At 37.3% G+C, this 25,735-nt stretch overlaps 1 protein-coding gene and 1 long non-coding RNA gene across 3 annotated transcripts in view; both read left to right on the top strand.

The window, feature by feature from the left end:
• The window catches only part of LOC102810282 (uncharacterized), a 45,502-nt gene extending 20,138 nt beyond the window's left edge, over positions 1 to 25,364 (top strand). The window contains exons 7-12 of the mRNA XM_085501032.1: positions 8,826 to 8,848; positions 15,722 to 15,835; positions 16,014 to 16,126; positions 18,466 to 18,609; positions 20,409 to 20,491; positions 22,654 to 25,364. Coding sequence (XP_085357158.1) covers positions 8,826 to 8,848; positions 15,722 to 15,835; positions 16,014 to 16,126; positions 18,466 to 18,609; positions 20,409 to 20,491; positions 22,654 to 22,794 — 618 coding nt within the window. The 3' untranslated portion in view covers positions 22,795 to 25,364. The remainder of the gene's footprint in view (positions 1 to 8,825; positions 8,849 to 15,721; positions 15,836 to 16,013; positions 16,127 to 18,465; positions 18,610 to 20,408; positions 20,492 to 22,653) is intronic.
• LOC144359991 (uncharacterized) lies at positions 2,317 to 4,379 on the top strand. Of its 2 annotated transcripts, XR_014929883.1 has the most exons (3): positions 2,325 to 2,390; positions 3,273 to 3,325; positions 3,813 to 4,379. It is a non-coding gene; the product is annotated as an uncharacterized LOC144359991 (long non-coding RNA). The 2 variants fall into 2 exon arrangements; XR_013422118.2 differs by lacking the exon at positions 3,273 to 3,325 and having other exon boundaries at positions 2,317 to 2,390.
• Positions 25,365 to 25,735: the final 371 nt, after the last annotated feature.

Below are 25,735 nucleotides of genomic sequence, written 5' to 3'. Positions count from 1 at the left end.
TATTATAAAAATGATTGTTGGATCACCCAACAAAAAATGACAAAGTTAATATGTTAACGAGTTTTAAATAGAAGGGAGCTAGAGGGCCCCTTTGCATATTTTGATTGTGACCAATCATATTGATTATGCTGATCTTTTAGCATAAATAAATAAACCTTGTTTTTTTTGGGCCTCTTTTATTCAGTACTCGGATGTGCTGGTTTTCTCTCCCATCCATCCCACCCTCTTTTTTTTATCACAGGTGTGCGATTCTTTTTATTAGCTCTGCTTTCGACATTGTGTGATTGTCCGTTGCTGTTGTCTGTGTCAACTTTTTACTTTTTTCGACTTCTTCTTGAAAACTACAAGCCTGATTGCTTTGATACTTGATGTATATGTACCTTGGGTAGAGTGCACTCAGATTTGTTCATTTCAGGATAATATATTCAATCCTGTAATTTTGATGAATGTTTTTGTCATTTTTGGTAAAAAGTGGTATTTTCAATTTCATGTTGAAAACAGCAAGTCCAATTACTTTGATACTATAATATACTTTAGGTGGACATCTCAGATTTGTTCACTTCATGATGATATATTCAATTCTGTCAAAAAAAGTGATACAAATGTATTTTTTTTTATCTTGAAAACAGCTCATCTTGATTTTATGTTGGAGCCTGTCTAAGATTTGCTCTTTTCATGACCAGATTGCATAAAATAGTGAACACAATTACTGATGGTATTAAGTATTATTTTATAATTATTACAACTTGTAGAAACAAAATCTGCTTTAAATTACTTGTATTCATGATCCTGAACAGTTCCAAATAAAGTTAACTATATGTATCATTGCAGTATGGGGAGATTAAAATGTAAATTTATTGGAATTATACTGTGTAGTAGTAGTCCATGAGTTTTAAATCCGGTTTGGTCCCCGAAGACGAGGGTGGCCGGATCCACCTTAAACTAGTGGCAATCGCTCTTACCTCCACTTTGCACGATTTAAAGCATCCCTCATCCCAACCTTCCCACTCTCCTCCTCCACTTGCATCTTCCACGTCTTCTTTGGCCTTCCCCTTTTCCTTGGACCGCTCACCTCTAAATCAAGGGCCCTTCTTAATACATGCCCATCCTCCCTCCTCAGCACATGCCCATACCAACGTACCCCATTTGCCTTCGCCAACCGATCTACCACTTCCTTCAAACCCAACATCTGCATCAAGTCCTTAGTTTTCTTTCTGTCCATCAACTTCACCCCACACATCACTCTCATCATCGCTCTCTCTGTCCTCCTTAAAATACCCAACTCATTTTCACTCAAACACCATGTCTCGCTCCCATACAGCAATGCTGATCTCACACAACTCTTATAAACTATTCCTTTCATCTCCAAGGGAAATCTCTTCCCATATAGTAGCTCTCCACATTCCCTAAACTTCACCCAAGCAAACCTTGCTCTAGCTGTCACAGCCGCCTCACACCCCCCACCCACACTTACCTTGTCCCCCAGGTATGTAAACTCCTTCACTGTCTCAACCTCATCACACAACTTTTCTTCCTGTTCCACCACCCTTCTAACTTCATTCTTACATCTTCCACACGCAAAATCCCTTGCCAATCTTTGGGTCACCCTCTTTATCTTTGTACAATATATAAATGCAAGGCAAGTCAACAATTGGCCTCTGGTTCAGAAAAAGAATGGTATAAAATGATAATTTATACAAAATAACAACATGTATATTGGCTCCAGATATGGGATGTGTCAGTATAATAACAAAATCTTTTACTTCACATTTAAATAGTGGCGTGTAAAGATCATTAAATTGCATTTAATTGAAGTAATTGTGGTGATGCTTTGTATATATTGAGGTCATTATTAAATCTTAAAGAAAATAATAACAATTATTGAATTAGTATTGAATGTCCTGTGTTGTGATCTTAAAGTAGTTTGCATCAATTATCACGATTATCAGACTTTCTTGATTTATTTTATGTTGTTCAGAAAATGCTCATCCTGAATCATTTACCAGTGGATTGAATGGGAAAAAAGTCTTGTACATGTATCTCAAAATTGAGTTATTAAAAAAATAAGTTATAAAACAGGCATTTGTAGTTGTTGAAAATTATTCGAAGTGGATTCCTATGGACAATGTTCTTTTGGGATTTTACAATTCTAAATACCCCCGGTAAGTACAAAGTCACAAATTCTGCAAATGTGATAAATTTTTTACCCGAATTTAATAAGTAGAATACTTATAAACCACCTCTGCACTTTTCATGGAAAATGCGCCATCAACGTTGAATCCAGAAATATTATTGATGGTGCTCTACATTTCCCAGAAACCTTTGCGGTAAACAAAAGCCACCGAGTCGGCCATTTTTTCTTCAGATTCTTGCCACTTTCGTTTTATATGGTAAGTTCAGAGTTTTATATCAAATATACCTTTAAATATGTTCGTTATCGGCTATTTATGCGTCTATATACTGCATAATAACTCACAGTTCCTTTGTCATTGGTTTTGTGTATTTTTGAGCGGATATTTCCGAGAAAAAAAAACGTCTTACTTTTTCGCGTGACGTGATTTTAATTTCCATGTGACATTCATCGACAATAATACTTTTGTCGAACTTTAGTGTTTTTAAATTTCGTGACATTATTCCTCCGATGATTATATATGTTTGTGGTAGATTATTTGTTAAATACAATTTACATAATGTATGTACTTCTTTTGACCGGAAACGAAACGAGACAAAAACAAAAGATTTTTCAAGTTAGCGTGGGGGAAATAACGTTGCTAAGTATTATCGTCAGGGAAAGCTAGTGTGTGATTAGCTGCTGGCAATGTTTGGGGGGGGATTTTGACCAGTGTGTGACGTATGCTTGACTGAGAGAATGTAAATTTGCTCCGTGCCACGTATGAATTTGGACAAATACGCCGTGCCATTTTGATATTGTCTGTAAAAATAACGATTGAGTGAATTATTCTCACAGACGAACCGAAACAGGAAGTCAGTAGATTAGGATTTTGGGGAATTGAGGTCTTTACTTTGTTACAAACGTGGAGTGTCAAGGATGAACCGGCAACTTTTGTTTTAAACCCTTGAACGCAAGCCATAAAGTGTTACATATTTTTAGGTACATTTATATTTTACTTTATTATTTTTATTGGATGTATTAACAAATATTTAATATTTTCTTTGGTTATTACTCTGTTCAACTAAAGCTTAACAAGTGATACTTTAGGTTGAGAATGAACTTGTTGCAATAATTCTAGAAATGAATTATGTTTTTGCAGCTTACAATATGCCTCGAAAAAAATATTGGAAAAAGTCTGCTGTTAAAAGACAGGTACAATTTTTACCAGAATTTAATTATTTAAAGCAAAAGTCCTGGATAACAGCAGGATACTCCCAGATGAAAGAACTCCATAAATACAGGAGAATGCAATTTACAATTTTTATATCTCTTTTCATTCTCTGTATATTTATCTTTTCATCAGTATATCTTGATTCTCTCTTAAATGTTTTTATTTTTTAAATTTGCGCTAGACAACAGTGTATAACATGGTATTTTACCGGTTGTCTATTTTGACTTGATTTGAGTTAAAATTTCCAAGTGCTGACAGATATGAGTAAATTTCGTAAGTAAGACTACTTGACAGGGCTGTGTGTCCATCACTCAATTTGACTGTCATAACACTTTAATTTGTTGACCATAGAGCTTCATTTTTATTGCAAAAGAACACTGCTTATGATTGTCAGAATTGTATACACAATTATACATTATAGAAATATTTAACAAATGTTTTATAATTATTTTTTCTGTTTAATTTCAGAACAGCAGCAGTGAGTCTGTCCTCACTAAAAAAAAAGTGCTTTGGAATCTGTTCTTCATACAAAAAAACAGTGCCTTGTAGTCTGCTCTCCCTAATAAAAAGCAGAACTGTTACTGAAATGTTAAATTTCTCTGAACTATATTATGTACATAGTACACAAACGACTTATAATGTTGCTTATGACAATGTCACCAAGTGAACAAACACAGAAAGTAATGTAGCAAATAAACCAAGTGTTTCCAAAAATACCACTACGCCAGAAGATAATAGTATAATTGAAAGTACCAATGATAGAACTATACTATCAAGTGTATGGAAAAAAATGACTCTGCTCTACAGTCTATCTCTGGTAGTTTCCACCAAGAAAGCCAAATATTTAGTTCAAGGTCTAGAGGTGTACAATGTAATGCATTAGTTTGTTTATGTATATTACAAGGGCAAAATTCAATGACATTCAATAATTTACCAGTAGATTATATTCTCTGTAAAGAAGATTACCTGTATCACTCTGTTGTGACTGAATTGCAACATAATAAATATGCAAATCCTCAAATATTGATAAGTGAATTGCCTAGTAAATTATTACGAGTATACTATTGAGAAAAGAGAATGCTATACAGGTATGAAATAGACTTGCATGATGACGTGTTTTGTACACTGAGCGAAGCTACTAGTAAAGCTTTCAGGAAATGTTCTACTATTATTGTCATTGTTGGAGGTTATAGCTTGGCATTATTTGAAACACCACATGGTAATAGTGCCATTTTTGATTCACATAGTCATGGACCAAATGGATTGATACACCCAGAAGGCAGAAGCATGGTGAAGTGCTTTCGCACAATAGCTGATCTTTTACAGTTTTTGTTTGCCTTATTTGATTCTGGCATATTGCAAGAGATGAAGCATTTGATCTTCAATGCCTATCAATCTCTTGTAAAGATACAAGTGCACAGAATTTATTAAACCAAAATCAATTGATAGCCAATTATTTTAAGTTGCAGGATAAGCAGAGCTTGTATAATCGACAATATAAACGAAAACTGAGAAGCAACAAACTTTTCAGTCAAAAGTAAGCTTCATCTCAACAAACTCGTGAATGTAAGAAATTAGAATATAAGAGAATTGAATCTGAAAGTACCGGTAAGCATAAAGCTAGGCAACATAATGAATTCAGGATTGCAGAAAGAGAAATGGAGGCCAAACTTGAACAAAAAGCAAGACAAAATCCCGGATATAGGAAATTGGAAGTTAAACGGAAGCAAGATGCCAGGCAACCTGATTTGTTTAGGAATGTGGAGAAGCAAAAAGATCGTGGTCGTAAACGCCTAAACAGATTGCAGGCAAATTTTAGCTTGAATGAACTTCAGATTAAACGTTGAAAAAGACAAAATGCTGCATATAAAGAAATTGAAAGAGTTGCAAAAGCTCGGATATGATCAAACGCCATTGTCAGACAATTTGAAAATGAGTGTGGCACACCGAATAGCAGATATACAAAATAATCCAGAATACATAGAACATGAATATTCTTGGACCCATTTATATATGTACATGCTGTCACTAGACCTGGTTTTATCACTCTGTCTCTCAGATACCTGCATTACCGAATATAACAGCTGAGATAAGTCTTGATTTACTGGCAAATTATCGGTTGATGCAAAAAGAATGTTTATACAACATATGTAGAGAATCTATAAAACAAAACAAAGTTACAAGATTGTAAATGATTTGGGTTTTCATGTGAAAGTCATAATTGTCATTACATGCACTTGAAGAACGATTAATTTCACCAAGAATTCCGTTCATGACACTTTACGAGTTGCCAAGAGGAGGCAAATTGCAGCTTTGTGGATCAGTTGTCAATGTATCTGTTGATGTCGCACCGACTGCAGTCTCTGCCACGATTTTATGATCAAGCTGCAACAATATCCATGAGGTTAAAAAGAAAGCGAGCATACAAGACAGCTGTAATAAAACAGAATGTGAGGCCTATGGCAGTTCTTTGTGCTTTACATTATCTAATGCAAACAGATCTGTATAAAAATGCAAACATTAATATCGATGAAAACTGTTGGTTACAAAAAATCAATGAAATTCAAAATACAACTAACCCAAGATAGCAATGTTGTAGGTAACCAAGATGGATGAGGAAAACATTGATAGATACAAAACATTAACATTTGCACCAGGTGAAGGTCAGACTCCATTAAGCTTATTTCAAGATAAGGATGCTGAGGTTTTATCGTTTCCGACAATATACAGTGGTGAAAGGCGCAAATGTGATGAAAGCATGGTTAAACTGCACTATAGTAATATTTATAAATGGGAACTTCGTGCCGAAGATTGTAGAGTGGCAAACAATGTACCTAATCTATTTTTCAAAGCTAAAAAGTTTCAGATTAAGCAAGTTGCAGACAAAGGAACTCTTGTTATGAAAAGAGTACAGAGTAAGGGCAAAACATATACTGCTGATCAGATGCTCAATGAAAATACCGGTACACGAAATAATATAGCAAAGCTTGATGAAGGTTACAACATTTTCCGCACAATAAATTCTCCACCATATTTAGATCACTGTAGAAAGATATTGTGGTATGCATAAGCCAGCTTGGTTTTACAACATGGTTTATGTCATTGTCTGCTGCAGATACAAAGTGAAATGATTTAATTATAATGTTAGGAAAGTTGATTGACAAGAAAGATTACACAAACAATTTATTGGAACAAAAGCTAACATGGAATGCTGTTACAAGGCTTGTTAGCTCTGACCCAGTCACATGTGCTAGATACTTCAATGAAAGGGTGCAGCAGTTCATTGAAATTGTACTGAAAAGTCCACACAGTCTTCTAGGAACAATTCAAGACTATATATACAGAGTGGAATTTCAGCACAGAGGATCTCCTCATATACATGTACATATGCTAGCATGGGTCCGTTATATGGCTCAGATGAAAACTATGTTGACAACTCCCAAGGTGTTGCCTCACATCATGGATGTCAACTACCAAGGTGTCATCTCGCATCGTGGATGTCAACTACCAAGGTGTCATCTCACATCGTGGATGTCAACTCCCAAGGTGTCATCTCACATCGTGGATGTCAACTCCCAAGGTGCCATCTCACATCGTGGATGTCAACTCCCAAGGTGCCATCTCACATCGTGGATGTCAACTCCCAAGGTGCCATCTCACATCGTGGATGTCAACTCCCAAGGTGTCATCTCACATCGTGGATGTCAACTCCCAAGGTGTCATCTCACATCGTGGATGTCAACTCCCAAGGTGTCATCTCACATCGTGGATGTCAACTCCCAAGGTGCCATCTCACATCGTGGATGTCAACTCCCAAGGTGTCATCTCACATCGTGGATGTCAACTCCCAAGGTGTCATCTCACATCGTGGATGTCAACTCCCAAGGTGTCATCTCACATCGTGGATGTCAACTCCCAAGGTGCCATCTCACATCATGGATGTCAACTCCCAAGGTGCCATCTCACATCGTGGATGTCAACTCCCAAGGTGCCATCTCACATCGTGGATGTCAACTCCCAAGGTGTCATCTCACATCGTGGATGTCAACTCCCAAGGTGCCATCTCACATCGTGGATGTCAACTACCAAGGTGTCACCTCACATCGTGGATGTCAACTACCAAGGTGTCACCTCACATCATGGATGTCAACTACCAAGGTGTCACCTCACATCGTGGATGTCAACTACCAAAGTGTCACCTCGCATCATGGATGTCATATGTGATAAATACTATTATCATAATTTTCAAGTTTTAAAATTAAAACATTAGTAATGAACAACTTCAAGAATATATATATTTCTCTGTGAATATTCCAATTATTTTTAAAATAGAACTTTAGTTCTATACAAGTATTAAATTGATAATACAATATTATTTTTATAATTATTGGTTCTAAAAAGTACATCCTAGTCTGCTAAACTGAATAAAATAACCTACATTTTATTCCACAACATGATAAGGCTCGTTCGTGTCATCAATGTTGTAAAAATCTCCTTTGTTCATGGGCAACTACATGCCTTTGTATTGATGCTTTTACACTTGAAAATGTACCTTTTGTTCATTTCATGATGATATTTTAAATTTTTTTTTTTTGGTGAATATTTTTGTTATTTTAAAACAGTTAAATACTGCAAGTCTGATTGCTTTGATACTATACATATAGGTACCTCAGGTAGACTTTGCTCAGATTTGTTCATTTCCTAATGATATCTTCTTTAATTGAAATGTGCATTGCTAACAGAAATTTAATACAAACATCAGACATATGCCCTTGATGTACCCGGTGTGTCATTTTGTTTCTTAGATCAGATTAAAAATGGTCATTTGGTACCCATTTTGTTTTAAACAATTTTGTTCCAACATTGTTTGTATAAACATCATAGAGCACATATGCACATGTATTCATTTGACAACTCAATTTAAGATGGCCCAATGGTGACCATTTTGATGTTAAAATTTCATCAAAATAAAGGTCTGGATTTCTGTTATGTATGGATGTTTCGTTCAAACTAGTTACGAACATTATACATAAATGGGCCCTCGATGCATGTCTGTTTTTAGGATCAGATTCTAAATGGCTGACTAATGCAGTTCCAGAACTATACATGTATCTCTGACATATCCTGACCGATCATGTTCAAACTTTACATATACCATTGTACATCATGTCACACATGTGCATATTTATTCATTTGGTTATCCAGCTCATGATGGCCAAATGGCGGTCATTTTAATGTTAAAAATTCATAAAAAAGTCGAGCATTTCTGTGATTGTGAATCTGGTACTCAGGCATGCATGAACAGATATTGTTCCAACTTGAAATGTACAACTTAAACTGCACTTTGATTGTCAGCAGACTTGTATCGCTTGACATTTTCTAACTATATATATTTTATAAAATTCATCACAGGACTATGTAATGCAATTAGTGTATTGTAGGAATATTGAACTTATACTTTGTTTTCTTTCTTTGTTTTAGGCAACAAAGCCCATGAAAAAAAGGTAAAGTTAAAAACCACACTCTCCTTAAAAATATGATTAGCATTGTAATGTACAATGTATGCAGTGAATGGATAGTAGCCACATGTACATGATAGCATTGTAATGTACAATGTATGTGGTGGATGGATAATGGCCACATATACATGATAGCATTGTAATGTAATGTACAATGTATGAAATGGATGGATAATAGCCACATGTACATGATAGCATTGTAATGTACAATGTATGCAGTGGATGGATAATAGCCACATGTACATGATAGCATTGTAATGTACAATGTGTGGAGTGAATGGATAATAGCCACATGTACATGATGGCATTGTAATGTACAATGTATGTAGTGAATGGATAGTAGCCACATGTACATGATGGCATTGTAATGTACAATGTGTGGAGTGAATGGATAATAGCCACATGTACATGATGGCATTGTAATGTACAATGTATGTAGTGAATGGATAGTAGCCACATGTACATGATGGCATTGTAATGTACAATGTATGTAGTGAATGGATAGTAGCCACATGTACATGATAGCATTGTAATGTACAATGTATGCAGCGAATGGATAGTAGCCACATGTACATGATGGCATCGTAATGTACAATGTATGAAATGGATGGCTAATAGCCACATGTACATGATAGCATTGTAATGTACAATGTGTGGAGTGAATGGATAATAGCCACATGTACATGATGGCATTGTAATGTACAATGTATGTAGTGAATGGATAGTAGCCACATGTACATGATGGCATTGTAATGTACAATGTATGTAGTGAATGGATAGTAGCCACATCTACATGATAGCATTGTAATGTACAATGTATGCAGCGAATGGATAGTAGCCACATGTACATGATGGCATCGTAATGTACAATGTATGAAATGGATGGCTAATAGCCACATGTACATGATAGCATTGTAATGTACAATGTATGCAGTGAATGGATAATAGCCACATGTACATGATGGCATTGTAATGTACAATGTATGTAGTGAATGGATAGTAGCCACATGTACATGATGGCATTGTAATGTACAATGTATGTAGTGAATGGATAGTAGCCACATGTACATGATAGCATTGTAATGTACAATGTATGCAGCGAATGGATAGTAGCCACATGTACATGATGGCATCGTAATGTACAATGTATGAAATGGATGGCTAATAGCCACATGTACATGATAGCATTGTAATGTACAATGTATGTAGTGAATGGATAATTGCCACATGTACATGATAGCATTGTAATGTACAATGTGTGGAGTGAATGGATAATAGCCACATGTACATGATGGCATTGTAATGTACAATGTATGTAGTGAATGGATAGTAGCCACATGTACATGATAGCATTGTAATGTACAATGTATGCAGTGAATGGATAATAGCCACATGTACATGATAGCATTGTAATGTACAATGTGTGGAGTGAATGGATAATAGCCACATGTACATGATAGCATTGTAATGTACAATGTATGCAGTGAATGGATAATAGCCACATGTACATGATGGCATTGTAATGTACAATGTATGTAGTGAATGGATAGTAGCCACATGTACATGATAGCATTGTAATGTACAATGTATGCAGCGAATGGATAGTAGCCACATGTACATGATGGCATCGTAATGTACAATGTATGAAATGGATGGCTAATAGTCACATGTACATGATAGCATTGTAATGTACAATGTATGTAGTGAATGGATAATAGCCACATGTACATGATAGCATTGTAATGTACAATGTGTGGAGTGAATGGATAATAGCCACATGTACATGATGGCATTGTAATGTACAATGTATGTAGTGAATGGATAGTAGCCACATGTACATGATAGCATTGTAATGTACAATGTATGCAGTGAATGGATAATAGCCACATGTACATGATAGCATTGTAATGTACAATGTGTGGAGTGAATGGATAATAGCCACATGTACATGATGGCATTGTAATGTACAATGTATGTAGTGAATGGATAGTAGCCACATGTACATGATAGCATTGTAATGTACAATGTATGCAGCGAATGGATAGTAGCCACATGTACATGACAGCATTGTAATGTACAATGTATGAAATGGATGGCTAATAGCCACATGTACATGATAGCATTGTAATGTACAATGTATGCAGTGAATGGATAATAGCCACATGTACATGATAGCATTGTAATGTACAATGTATGTAGTGAATAGATAATAGCCACATGTACATGATGGCATTGTAATGTACAATGTATGTAGTGAATGGATAGTAGCCACATGTACATGATAGCATTGTAATGTACAATGTATGCAGCGAATGGATAGTAGCCACATGTACATGATGGCATCGTAATGTACAATGTATGAAATGGATGGATAATAGCCACATGTACATGATAGCATTGTAATGTACAATGTATGCAGTGAATGGATAATAGCCACATGTACATGATAGCATTGTAATGTACAATGTATGTAGTGAATAGATAATAGCCACATGTACATGATAGCATTGTAATGTACAATGTATGTAGTGAATGGATAATAGCCACATGTACATGATAGCATTGTAATGTACAATGTGTGGAGTGAATGGATAATAGCCACATGTACATGATAGAATTGTAATGTACAATGTATGTAGTGAATGGATAATAGCCACATGTACATGATAGCATTGTAATGTACAATGTATGTAGTGAATGGATAATAGCCACATGTACATGATAGCATTGTAATGTACAATGTATGTAGTGAATGGATAATAGCCACATGTACATGATAGCATTGTAATGTACAATGTATGTAGTGAATGGATAGTAGCCACATGTACATGATAACATTGTAATGTACAATGTATTTAGTGGATAGATATTAGCCACATGTACATGATAGCATTGTAATGTACAATGTGTGGAGTGAATGGATAATAGCCACATGTACATGATAGCATTGTAATGTACAATGTATGTAATGGATGGATAATAGCCACATGTACATGATAACATTGTAATGAACAATGTATGCAGTGGATAGATAATATGTACATGATAGCATTGCAATGTACAATGTATGTAGTGGATAGATAATAGCCACATGTACATGATAGCATTGTAATGTACAATGTATGTAGTGAATGGATAATAGCCACATGTACATGATAGCATTGTAATGTACAATGTATGTAGTGGATGGATAATAGCCACATGTACATGATAGCATTGTAATGAACAATGTATGTAGTGAATGGATAATAGCCACATGTACATGATAGCATTGTAATGTACAATGTATGTAGTGAATAGATAATATGTACATGATGGCATCGTAATGTACAATGTATGTAGTGAATAGATAATAGCCACATGTACATGATGGCATCGTAATGTACAATGTATGCAGTGAATGGATAATAGCCACATGTACATGGTAGCATTGTAATGTACAATGTGTGGAGTGAATGGATAATAGCCACATGTACATGATAGCATTGTAATGTACAATGTATGTAGTAAATGGATAATAGCCACATGTACATGATAGCATTGTAATGTACAATGTGTGGAGTGAATGGATAATAGCCACATGTACATGATAGCATTGTAATGTACAATGTATGTAGTGAATGGATAGTAGCCACATGTACATGATAGCATTGTAATGTACAATGTGTGGAGTGAATGGATAATAGCCACATGTACATGACAGCATTGTAATGTACAATGTATGTAGTGGATAGATATTAGCCACATGTACATGATAGCATTGTAATGTACAATGTATGTAATGGATGGATAATAGCCACATGTACATGATAGCATTGTAATGTACAATGTATGTAGTGAATAGATAATAGCCACATGTACATGATGGCATTGTAATGTACAATGTATGTAGTGAATGGATAGTAGCCACATGTACATGATAGCATTGTAATGTACAATGTATGCAGCGAATGGATAGTAGCCACATGTACATGATGGCATCGTAATGTACAATGTATGAAATGGATGGATAATAGCCACATGTACATGATAGCATTGTAATGTACAATGTATGCAGTGAATGGATAATAGCCACATGTACATGATAGCATTGTAATGTACAATGTATGTAGTGAATAGATAATAGCCACATGTACATGATAGCATTGTAATGTACAATGTATGTAGTGAATGGATAATAGCCACATGTACATGATAGCATTGTAATGTACAATGTGTGGAGTGAATGGATAATAGCCACATGTACATGATAGCATTGTAATGTACAATGTGTGGAGTGAATGGATAATAGCCACATGTACATGATGGCATTGTAATGTACAATGTATGTAGTGAATGGATAGTAGCCACATGTACATGATAGCATTGTAATGTACAATGTGTGGAGTGAATGGATAATAGCCACATGTACATGATAGCATTGTAATGTACAATGTATGTAGTGAATGGATAATAGCCACATGTACATGATAGCATTGTAATGTACAATGTATGTAGTGAATGGATAATAGCCACATGTACATGATAGCATTGTAATGTACAATGTATGTAGTGAATGGATAATAGCCACATGTACATGATAGCATTGTAATGTACAATGTATGTAGTGAATGGATAGTAGCCACATGTACATGATAACATTGTAATGTACAATGTATTTAGTGGATAGATATTAGCCACATGTACATGATAGCATTGTAATGTACAATGTGTGGAGTGAATGGATAATAGCCACATGTACATGATAGCATTGTAATGTACAATGTATGTAATGGATGGATAATAGCCACATGTACATGATAACATTGTAATGAACAATGTATGCAGTGGATAGATAATATGTACATGATAGCATTGCAATGTACAATGTATGTAGTGGATAGATAATAGCCACATGTACATGATAGCATTGTAATGTACAATGTATGTAGTGAATGGATAATAGCCACATGTACATGATAGCATTGTAATGTACAATGTATGTAGTGGATGGATAATAGCCACATGTACATGATAGCATTGTAATGAACAATGTATGTAGTGAATGGATAATAGCCACATGTACATGATAGCATTGTAATGTACAATGTATGTAGTGAATAGATAATATGTACATGATGGCATCGTAATGTACAATGTATGTAGTGAATAGATAATAGCCACATGTACATGATGGCATCGTAATGTACAATGTATGCAGTGAATGGATAATAGCCACATGTACATGGTAGCATTGTAATGTACAATGTGTGGAGTGAATGGATAATAGCCACATGTACATGATAGCATTGTAATGTACAATGTATGCAGTGAATGGATAATAGCCACATGTACATGATAGCATTGTAATGTACAATGTATGTAGTGAATAGATAATAGCCACATGTACATGATAGCATTGTAATGTACAATGTATGTAGTGAATGGATAATAGCCACATGTACATGATAGCATTGTAATGTACAATGTATGTAGTGAATGGATAATAGCCACATGTACATGATAGCATTGTAATGTACAATGTATGCAGTGAATGGATAATAGCCACATGTACATGATAGCATTGTAATGTACAATGTATGTAGTGAATAGATAATAGCCACATGTACATGATAGCATTGTAATGTACAATGTATGTAGTGAATAGATAATAGCCACATGTACATGATAGCATTGTAATGTACAATGTATGTAGTGAATGGATAATAGCCACATGTACATGGTAGCATTGTAATGTACAATGTGTGGAGTGAATGGATAATAGCCACATGTACATGATAGCATTGTAATGTACAATGTATGCAGTGAATGGATAATAGCCACATGTACATGATAGCATTGTAATGTACAATGTATGTAGTGAATAGATAATAGCCACATGTACATGATAGCATTGTAATGTACAATGTATGTAGTGAATGGATAATAGCCACATGTACATGATAGCATTGTAATGTACAATGTGTGGAGTGAATGGATAATAGCCACATGTACATGATAGCATTGTAATGTACAATGTATGTAGTGAATGGATAGTAGCCACATGTACATGATAGCATTGTAATGTACAATGTGTGGAGTGAATGGATAATAGCCACATGTACATGACAGCATTGTAATGTACAATGTATGTAGTGGATAGATATTAGCCACATGTACATGATAGCATTGTAATGTACAATGTATGTAGTGGATAGATATTAGCCACATGTACATGATAGCATTGTAATGTACAATGTATGTAATGGATGGATAATAGCCACATGTACATGATGGCATTGTAATGTACAATGTGTGGAGTGAATGGATAATAGCCACATGTACATGATGGCATTGTAATGTACAATGTGTGGAGTGAATGGATAATAGCCACATGTACATGATAGCATTGTAATGTACAATGTATGCAGTGAATGGATAGTAGCCACATGTACATGATGGCATTGTAATGTACAATGTATGTAGTGAATGGATAGTAGCCACATGTACATGATAGCATTGTAATGTACAATGTGTGGAGTGAATGGATAATAGCCACATGTACATGATAGCATTGTAATGTACAATGTATGCAGTGGATAGATAATAGCCACATGTACATGATAGCGTTGTAATGTACAATGTGTGGAGTGGACAAGCATTCAAATCAAGCATTCCTGTCATTCTTGTAAACATAAACATTTATATGTTCCATGTTAACTGAACCATGCCTTAAAGCGGTTCCATTAGATTGCATTAAAAAGGTGCATGTGAAATTACTGAAACTGAAACCCACAAGATTATTTAACGCAATTGCCATTCATGTATTCTCTAGTTTCTTTGATTTTCCATTGAAACCAGTTATTTTCACTTTGGCAGATCAAGGACAAGAGCTGATAGTGAGAGTGCAGAAAGCACAGAATTATCTGATTCTGAAAGAATGAGAAAGAAATGTAACATGCATGAGCCTGATTCAGATCTGACAGTAGAACGGTAACACTTTCTGATATTTTACACATATAGTGATAGTGGATCCAGTCGGAGTTAAATTTTGTGCTTGTTTTCTCAATTATATGACTTGGTCATGAATATGGTATTTCAGTGTTGTCTAGTTATATTAATGTTATGTTAATCGTGTTTCACAACAACTTATTGTCCTTTATGAATTTAGAATTGGTGATAATGTGCTGTATAATTCAAAGGATTGTGCAATACAGATCAAGGCTGAAGTACAGGAAGAAATGTGCATATGTAGAAAACATGACAAACTTGTGACGAAACTGGGTAAGTTTTACAAGACATTCAATGACCTAACAGAAAAATTAAAAGATTTGCAAAGCTCATTCAATGACAAACCAGAAACATTCTGCTGATCTGCACTGGCTTGGAAGATGAATTCTGATTGGCTAAAAAACAAAAAACTTGTGGCGTTGAATGCAAGTTCATTCTCAGTAATGTTATGCAAATTAGAAATTCAAACTAGCTAATCATTTACAACCTTCCGAGCCAGTGCAGATTAGCCCGAAACATTGAATGAGTTTTGGAAAGCTCTATCGATGACAAAAAGGAAATGAGATTTTCAAAGCATTTAATGACAAAACAGAAACACTGATGTTCAATGACAGAACAGAAACAAAGATTGATTTACCGGATTCAGCTGATACCCCGCCCTGGGCGATCTTATGGAGGATTCGTTTTTTTTTTTTAGAAAAATGTGGACCAAAAGATCGCCCGGGCAATCTTTTGGCAGATATTACGAGGCCCATCTTGTCTGGAAAAATAACCCTGCGTTGATAAAAATGGTCTAGAAAAAATAATGTTTCGCGTTGACCAAATATAATCATGCAAAGTATAAATTCAAAGTATTTTAATACATTGGTGAGAGGTCGCATTTTACATGAATAAGAACATGCACTAAGAAGGAAAAGCAAGTCAAAGGCGAAACGGAGTGCATCATGGACATGACACAACACACGTTGCGACAACTGGGTGATCAGCGACATCATTTTGGGACGCAATTGAATTTCAAGTACTTTGCGAAACTTGCTGTGCGGCGATGCTGGCATCAAGTGTGTGTTGACCGAAGTTTGACCCCAAGTCACGCACTGAACTGGTGCGTTACCTTAGCAACTATTTTCTTTTGTGGTCCGTGCGTAGATCTAGTAAAATTGTTATGTCCGACGGTACTGTCATTACGCAACTTGTATGCAACTCTGTACTGGCTTTGAATATATCAACGTCGTTCACTTAGTGCACTTCTTTTCTAATTACGCAAATTTGTTTACAATATTGTACCAGCTCTGAATATTTCACCTTTGTAATGTATTGCTTTCATGATAATTACGCAAACTCAAGTTACTTTTTACTATTGTTAGGATGCTGACCCGGGGTATTGGGTCTGTGAATATTTCAATAATACCAACTTGATAATTCGTTGCATTCGTAATAATTACACAAACATAAACATGGGCGCATTTAAATCATTAAAAATGATAGTAGTCGGGTATCTACGGAAAGTCGAGAAAATATTTTAAATACTTGTGATTCATCGATGTTCCAATGGTGATTTTTTTATTCGAAATGAAGTGAACATGTAATATAAACCATACCATGTGTCAAGTTAAATTTTACTATAATATAATATACTCTGGACAGCGCACTTCGATCGCAATATTCACGTACATTTCGACTGAACTCTAATAACCACGCGTTTGAATTACGTGCGGCATTGGGCAATGACCTCAAGAGTTCACACACTGATATTTAAATTCGGACCATTCAGCTTGATGCAAATCAATATAGTTACTTGTCATGTGTTCAAAAAATCTTTCAACTCTCACAAATACCATGAACGCGAAGAGTTAACTGGGGGTTAACTGAAAAGGAATGTCTTTTTTTGGACAAAAAACACGTCAGTACAAGATTATGTGCACAAGGTTAGATTTATAGAACGTACATGACCGCTTCACTCAGTGTTTTAATAATCATGTCGCATGTGAAACGCAGGAGACATTTTAGTTCGCCCATTTCTTGTTTACTGACTTTTTGTCTGGAACACGATACAGACAAAGATTAAACATTGCTGATAACAACCAAGAGGCTCGAATCCAGAAAGCTTGGATATTTTAAACTTCGTAAATAACATTCTTTTCAAGCGTAGACTTTATTCGAGTGTAATAAACGTAAGTGAAATGTATTTTAACGAGTCATATTACGCAACAACAATTCGTATACAGCATTGGTTTTATTGAAGTTTTAATGCTTTTCGACTTTACAGTGAATTATTTTAGCGTCATATTTGAAATAGCACGCTCGATACAAGATGTCGGACGGGAAAATTGGGGTCTGAAAAAATGTTTGCTGGTTCAGTCAGGCAATGTGTGGACCAAAACATCGCCCACTATTTGAAACATCGCCCATGGGCGGGGTTTAGGGTGGGCGGGGTATCAGCCGAATCCGGTACATATATTTACAATGTAGGTGTATACAACAATATTGGTGACTTTTGTCTATATACTTTTTAAATTCAAGTGGATTACTAAGAGATCTCTCAATGAGTAAGGCTAAGATGGTTTTACTATGTTTATTCTCAACTCAGTGTTAATGTTGTTTTGATCTCCAAGGCAATAATAGCGTGGATAATTCAAGTGGATTACTGAGGTATCTCACAATGAGTCCACCTGTCAAACAGCAAGTAGGGAACATGCTACAAGACCATAGAAAGAAATTAGAAACTGAATTAGAAGCATGTGGGAAAGATAGGCAAGGTAAGTCCTACATGCTTGTAGAATATTAGTGATATTGGCATTTTTGTCCATTTTAGTGGACAGGTGGATTGAGTTTTCTAGAGTACTGAGTTTCTATGTAAAGGTTGATGCAGTATGTGTGTACCGAAGGGTGGAATGCAGTAGGTGTGTACCAAAGGGTGGAATGCAGTAAGTGTGTACCGAAGGGTGGATGCAGTAGGTGTGTACCGAAGGGTAGAATGCAGTAGGTGTGTACCAAAGGGTAGAATGCAGTTGGTGTGTACCGAAGGGAGGAGTGCAGTAGGTGTATACCGAAGGGAGGAGTGCAGTAGGTGTGTACTGAAGGGTAGAATGCAGTAGGTGTGTACCTAAGGGTGGAGTGCAGTAGGTGTGTACCGAAGGGTGGAGTGCAGTAGGTGTGTACCGAAGGGTGGAGTGTAGTAGGTGTGTACTGAAGGGTAGAATGCAGTAGGTGTGTACCGAAGGGAGGAGTGCAGTAGGTGTGTACCGAAGGGAGGAGTGCAGTAGGTGTGTACTGAAGGGTAGAATGCAGTAGGTGTGTACCGAAGGGTGGAATGCAGTAGGTGTGTACCTAAGGGTGGAGTGCAGTAGGTGTGTACCGAAGGGAGGAGTGCAGTAGGTGTGTACTGAAGGGTAGAATGCAGTAGGTGTGTACCGAAGGGTGGAATGCAGTAGGTGTGTACCTAAGGGTGGAATGCAGTAGGTGTGTACCTAAGGGTGGAGTGCAGTAGGTGTGTACCGAAGGGTGGAGTGTAGTAGGTGTGTACTGAAGGGTAGAATGCAGTAGGTGTGTACCAAAGGGTGGAATGCAGTAGGTGTGTACCAAAGGGTGGAATGCAGTAGGTGTGTACCGAAGGGTGGAGTGCAGTAGGTGTGTACTGAAGGGTAGAATGCAGTAGGTGTGTACCGAAGGGTGGAATGCAGTAGGTGTGTACCGAAGGGTGGAATGCAGTAGGTGTGTACCAAAGGGTGGAATGCAGTAGGTGTGTACCGAAGGGTGGAGTGCAGTAGGTGTGTACTGAAGGGTGGAATGCAGTAGGTGTGTACCAAAGGGTGGAATGCAGTAGGTGTGTACCGAAGGGTGGAGTGCAGTAGGTGTGTACTGAAGGGTAGAATGCAGTAGGTGTGTACCGAAGGGTGGAATGCAGTAGGTGTGTACCGAAGGGTGGAATGCAGTAGGTGTGTACCGAAGGAAGGAGTGCAGTAGGTGTGTACCGAAGGATAGAATGCAGTAGGTGTGTACCGAAGGGTGGAATGCAGTAGGTGTGTACCGAAGGGTGGAGTGCAGTAGGTGTGTACCGAAGGGTGGAGTGCAGTAGGTGTGTACCGAAGGGTGGAGTGCAGTAGGTGTGTACCGAAGGGTGGAGTGCAGTAGGTGTGTACCGAAGGGTGGAGTGCAGTAGGTGTGTACCGAAGGGTGGATGCAGTAGGTGAGTACCGAAGGGTGGAGTGCAGTAGGTGTGTACCGAAGGGTGGAGTGCACCGAAGGGTGGATGCAGTAGGTGTGTATCGAAGGGTGGAGTGCAGTAGGTGTGTACCGAAAGGTAGAATGCAGTAGGTGTGTACCGAAGGGTGGAATGCAGTAGGTGTGTACCGAAGGGTGGAATGCAGTAGGTGTGTACAGAAGGGTGGAATGCAGTAGGTGTGTACAGAGGGGTGGATGCAGTAGGTGCAGTAGTAGATGCAGTGCTATTCATCCTGGCATTGCTAAAACTATTGTTTTATGCTAAAAATGAAATTATTGACGCTGATTTTTCAATCGATTCATGCTGCTAATACATTGTATGGTCTTTTCACAGCAATTTTAAAAGCTATTGATACTTTGTCGTCCGAAGAACACAAGTGTAAAACTAGAATGGTACAATTACTGAATGAGGTTGAGGTAAGATGTTGAGATTTTGACTTCCCCATGGACTGCAGCCATTGGAGCATTGACTTCCCCCATGTAACTATGGCACTATACAGTATTCTCCCCATGGACTGCAGCCATTGGAGCATTGACTTCCCCCATGTAACTATGGCACCATACAGTATTCTTCCCATGGACTGCAGCCATTGGAGCATTGACTTCCCCCATGTAACTATGGCACCATACAGTATTCTCCCCATGGACTGCAGTCAATGGAGCATTGGCTTCCCCCATGTAACTATGGCACCATACAGTATTCTTCCCATGGACTGCAGCCATTGGAGTATTGACTTCCCCCATGTAACTATGGCACCATACAGTAATCTCCCCATGGACTGCAGCCATTGGAGCATTGACTTCCCCCATGTAACTATGGCACCATACAGTAATCTCCCCATGGACTGCAGCCATTGGAGCATTGACTTCCCCCATGTAAGTATGACACCATACAGTATTCTTCCCATGGACTGCAGCCATTGGAGCATTGACTTCCCCCATGTAACTATGGCACCATACAGTATTCTTCCCATGGACTGCAGCCATTGGAGTATTGACTTCCCCCATGTAACTATGGCACCATACAGTAATCTCCCCATGGACTGCAGCCATTGGAGCATTGACTTCCCCCATGTAACTATGGCACCATACAGTAATCTCCCCATGGACTGCAGCCATTGGAGCATTGACTTCCCCCATGTAACTATGACACCATACAGTATTCTTCCCATGGACTGCAGCCATTGGAGTATTGACTTCCCCCATGTAACTATGGCACCATACAGTAATCTCCCCATGGACTGCAGCCATTGGAGCATTGACTTCCCCCATGTAACTATGGCACCATACAGTATTCTTCCCATGGACTGCAGCCATTGGAGAATTGACTTCCTCCATGTAACTATGGCACCATACAGTATTCTCCCCATGGACTGCAGCCATTGGAGCATTGACTTCCCCCATGTAACTATGGCACCATACAGTATTCTCCCCATGGACTGCAGCCATTGGAGCATTGACTTCCCCCATGTAACTATGGCACCATACAGTATTCTTCCCATGGACTGCAGCCATTGGAGCATTGACTTCCTCCATGTAACTATGGCACCATACAGTATTCTTCCCATGGACTGCAGCCATTGGAGCATTGACTTCCCCCATGTAACTATGGCACCATACAGTATTTTCCCCATGGACTGCAGCCATTGGAGCATTGACTTCCCCCATGTAACTATGGCACCATACAGTATTCTTCCCATGGACTGCAGCCATTGGAGAATTGACTTCCCCCATGTAACTATGGCACCATACAGTATTCTCCCCATGGACTGCAGCCATTGGAGCATTGACTTCCCCCATGTAACTATGGCACCATACAGTATTCTCCCCATGGACTGCAGCCATTGGAGCCTTGACTTCCCCCATGTAACTATGGCACCATACAGTATTCTTCCCATGGACTGCAGCCATTGGAGCCTTGACTTCCCTTATGTAACTATGGCACCATACAGTATTCTTCCCATGGACTGCAGCCATTGGAGTATTGACTTCCTCCATGTAACTATGGCACCATACAGTATTCTCCCCATGGACTGCAGCCATTGGAGCATTGACTTCCCCCATGTAACTATGGCACCATACAGTATTCTTCCCATGGACTGCAGCTATTGGAGTATTGACTTCCCCTATGTAACTATGGCACCATACAGTATTCTCCCCATGGACTGCAGCCATTGGAGCATTGACCTCCCCCATGTAACTATGGCACCATACAGTATTCTTCCCATGGACTGCAGCCATTGGAGCATTGACTTCCCCCATGTAACTATGGCACCATACAGTATTCTCCCCACAGACTGCAGCCATTGGAGCATTGACTTCCCCCATGTAACTATGGCACCATACAGTATTCTCCCCATGGACTGCAGTCAATGGAGCATTGGCTTCCCCTATGTAACTATGGCACCATACAGTATTCTCCCCCACGGCCTGCAGCCATTTGAACATTGACTTCCCAATTTAACTATGACACTGTACAGTGTTTTTTTCCTGTAGAAAAAGAAAGGTATTATTCTCAGCTTGATACTTGAAATGAGGTGAGGTTCCAGTGTCTCATTATCATGCACTCTTTGTTACAGAAATTACAAAATGGTATTGCAGATATGGATAGACAGAGACAGGAACTCAAAAAGAGAATGATGGTCAAAGATAAAGAACTTGCAGAGCAAACAGAACGAATGTCTGTATTAAATCAAGGCTTGGCTTTTTGTTCACAGTAGCCAAAAAACAAGTTTTATTACCAAAATATCATCATATATTTACTGTATCCGAGTTTTGGGATGTTTAATATTCTTTTTAGCATCCAGACACCTAGTACTGCCATGCCGTGGTGATATTGAAACAGTAAAACAAGGAAACAAGGCCAGTTTTGTTACCCAAACATTGATTGGAAACTTTCAAACCTATTTTATTACTTCATCGTTATACACTGTATATATATAATTTTTATTTTTCTAAGAACTTTGTCATGTTTTATAGACAAATATATTCTTGTATTTTAAAGGGCCTGTTTTTGAGAACCATTGATTAATTGTTCATGGGATATGATATTGGATATTTGGATGAAGCCTGTCCGAAATGAGCCTAGACATACACCTGTCCACACAAAACTCACTTGAATTGAACACCTATAATAAGCCACCTGACTAACCTGGCCCAGCCAATACATTTTAACAAACTAAACCTGGATTTGAAATATCAATGTCGGTAAGAGTCGGTCAATGTCTGAGGCAATAATTTAAATTTCATGAGTTTGAAATAGGTAACTAGCAACATAAGGGGATACGAAGTAAAGTAGAATACCCAATGAGTTCGGGGGACATAAAATAAAGTAAAATATCCACTGATTAAAGCAGCATACAGACAACACTTCTGATGAGAGATCTAGTAAATCTTCATATTGCACTGTTACAAGGTCAAAAACCCATCCATTTTTCGCAATTTACAACTATGAATATTGTCATAGCACAGATTGTATGTAAAAAATGTAATAATTACTTGAGCATGAGAGAAGAAACAGTAGAAGTCCCTTGTGAATAAACTCTTGTCAATATTACACTACCCTTTATCTATTTTCAAACAGGATTTCTGCATTTACTTGTATAGTCTTATATCTAGTTAGCACGTTCCATTTCAATAGCCACATCCCATTAGTCTGCCCACAGTGCTTCGAAAATGCCTTTGAGGAGACATAATATAAAGTAGAATACCCAATGAGTTAGGGGGACATAATATATAAAGTAGAATACCCAATGAGTTAGGGGGACATGATATAAAGTAGAATACCCAACGAGTTAGGGGACATAATATAAAGTAGAATACCCAATGAGTTAGGGGGACATAATATATAAAGTAGAATACCCAATGAGTTAGGGGGACATGATATAAATAAGTATTAGAACAGTTTTAAAAGAGCTAATCATCGATATTTCATTACTGCCTTATGGAATTAAGTATTTGCACTGTCTCTGATCTGATGTAAGGTGTGATCTCATGCCTTGTCAAACAAGTTTGTTATTCTAAAATGAAAACTATTTATGAAAAAGCAAATTATGTATTTGTAATCAAAATTAGTCAAAATTTGAATGTGAGCAGTAAAGCCGGAAATGTGATAAGTACCATCTTTGGAAGACTACAATACTGTTTACCCATTTACTCGATGACATAGTTACTGTAAATAGTGATCATATGCCTGCTTTCAAATGGCGAATGCTATGCAACTTTAGTAACTTGTGTTATGCAATGTGTGAATGGAGAACACTTGGCATTGACTTTTCGGGATTTGTAGTCAATTTTCATACTAAAATTGGGGCAGGAGTACCCCCTATACACAGTATCAGCATAACGATCAACTTATGAATATTTATGATCTAACTAGTAAAATCCAATAACTGACATGTTTAAGATGGGTGAATAAGCAATATGTCAGACCGTCATCGCCAGGAGCAGAGTTCAAACACAGCCATTGTGGTTTCTTTATTGAAGCACTAACACTTTGTCAGTGTTTCATTGAAACTGTAATCTCTGCTATTACCTACTCATAACAGTCCAAATTTCCACTTCCTCTAGAAAAACAGTCTATGGGGGGGGGGGGTACTTAAGGAAACCACCAATTGACACTGGGTATAGTTAGGTGGCTTAATATCAAGGGTTCTCATTTCTGTTCACACACATTTGTTCAGACAAACTATTACATGTATATAATGTCATTCTTTTTAATGTCTCATCATTGTCATGGACTTTTATTCTTGTTTATCGTTAGAGTTTCATTTCATATTTTTATAATTTAAAGACCCACGTCATTTGCAAGATCAAATAGAAAACAGCAAAGTATATTGAGGAGAAGAGATTATCTCATGGCTGCAACTCAAGATGTGGGGGTTTTAAAACATTCACTATAGGGCAAAGTGTGTGTATGTTTTATTGTACGAGTTTAAGTTACCAAAAAGGCAAACACCATATTTTATATGCAATTGGTAATCAGCATGCGTTTTGTACATACTTGCATTTAAGAGGTTGATTTTAATTGCAGCTAAATTCTACCATCACTGAATGAACCAGTTTAACTTCTGCAAGACTATCATGATGATTCTATTTATAACTTTTGACAACTCAAACTTAATGCAAGTTAATAACCTGATATGCTTGTAGAGACTTTGGTCACATATTCCTGTGTTATACACAGACACATTATGTATGGAATCTTGGTTCTGGGCATTCCTCTGGCAGGATATGTCAACCAGTCACAAAAAGCCTTACTGAAATAAACTATATTGTTCATCTACAGTGATTCTGATTTGTAATTGTTGGATGTAGTCACAAGACAAAGATCTAATACTCCAACCATACATACCACAACATTGTGAATAAAGTGCACGCATCATGTTGGAAATAATTGTGCTTTATATATATTTTTAGCTCCGCTGTCGACTTTGTCGAGCGGAGCTTATCATATGAGTGATTGTCCGTCGTCGTCGTCCGTGTCAATGTTTTACTTTTTCGACTTCTTCTTGAAAACTACAAGCCTGAATGCTTTGATACTTGGTGTTTATGTACCTTGGGTAGACCTCTCTCAGATTTGTTCATTTTGTAATGATATCTTTAATTCTCTAATTTTGGTGAATATTTTTGTCATTTTTGGTAAAAAGTGATATTTTCGAC

Source organism: Saccoglossus kowalevskii, chromosome 7 (assembly GCF_978046115.1).
Source record: "Saccoglossus kowalevskii chromosome 7, keSacKowa6.1, whole genome shotgun sequence".
In the NCBI taxonomy this organism is placed as follows: domain Eukaryota; kingdom Metazoa; phylum Hemichordata; class Enteropneusta; family Harrimaniidae; genus Saccoglossus; species Saccoglossus kowalevskii.
This window is presented reverse-complemented; position numbering and strand designations above follow the sequence as displayed.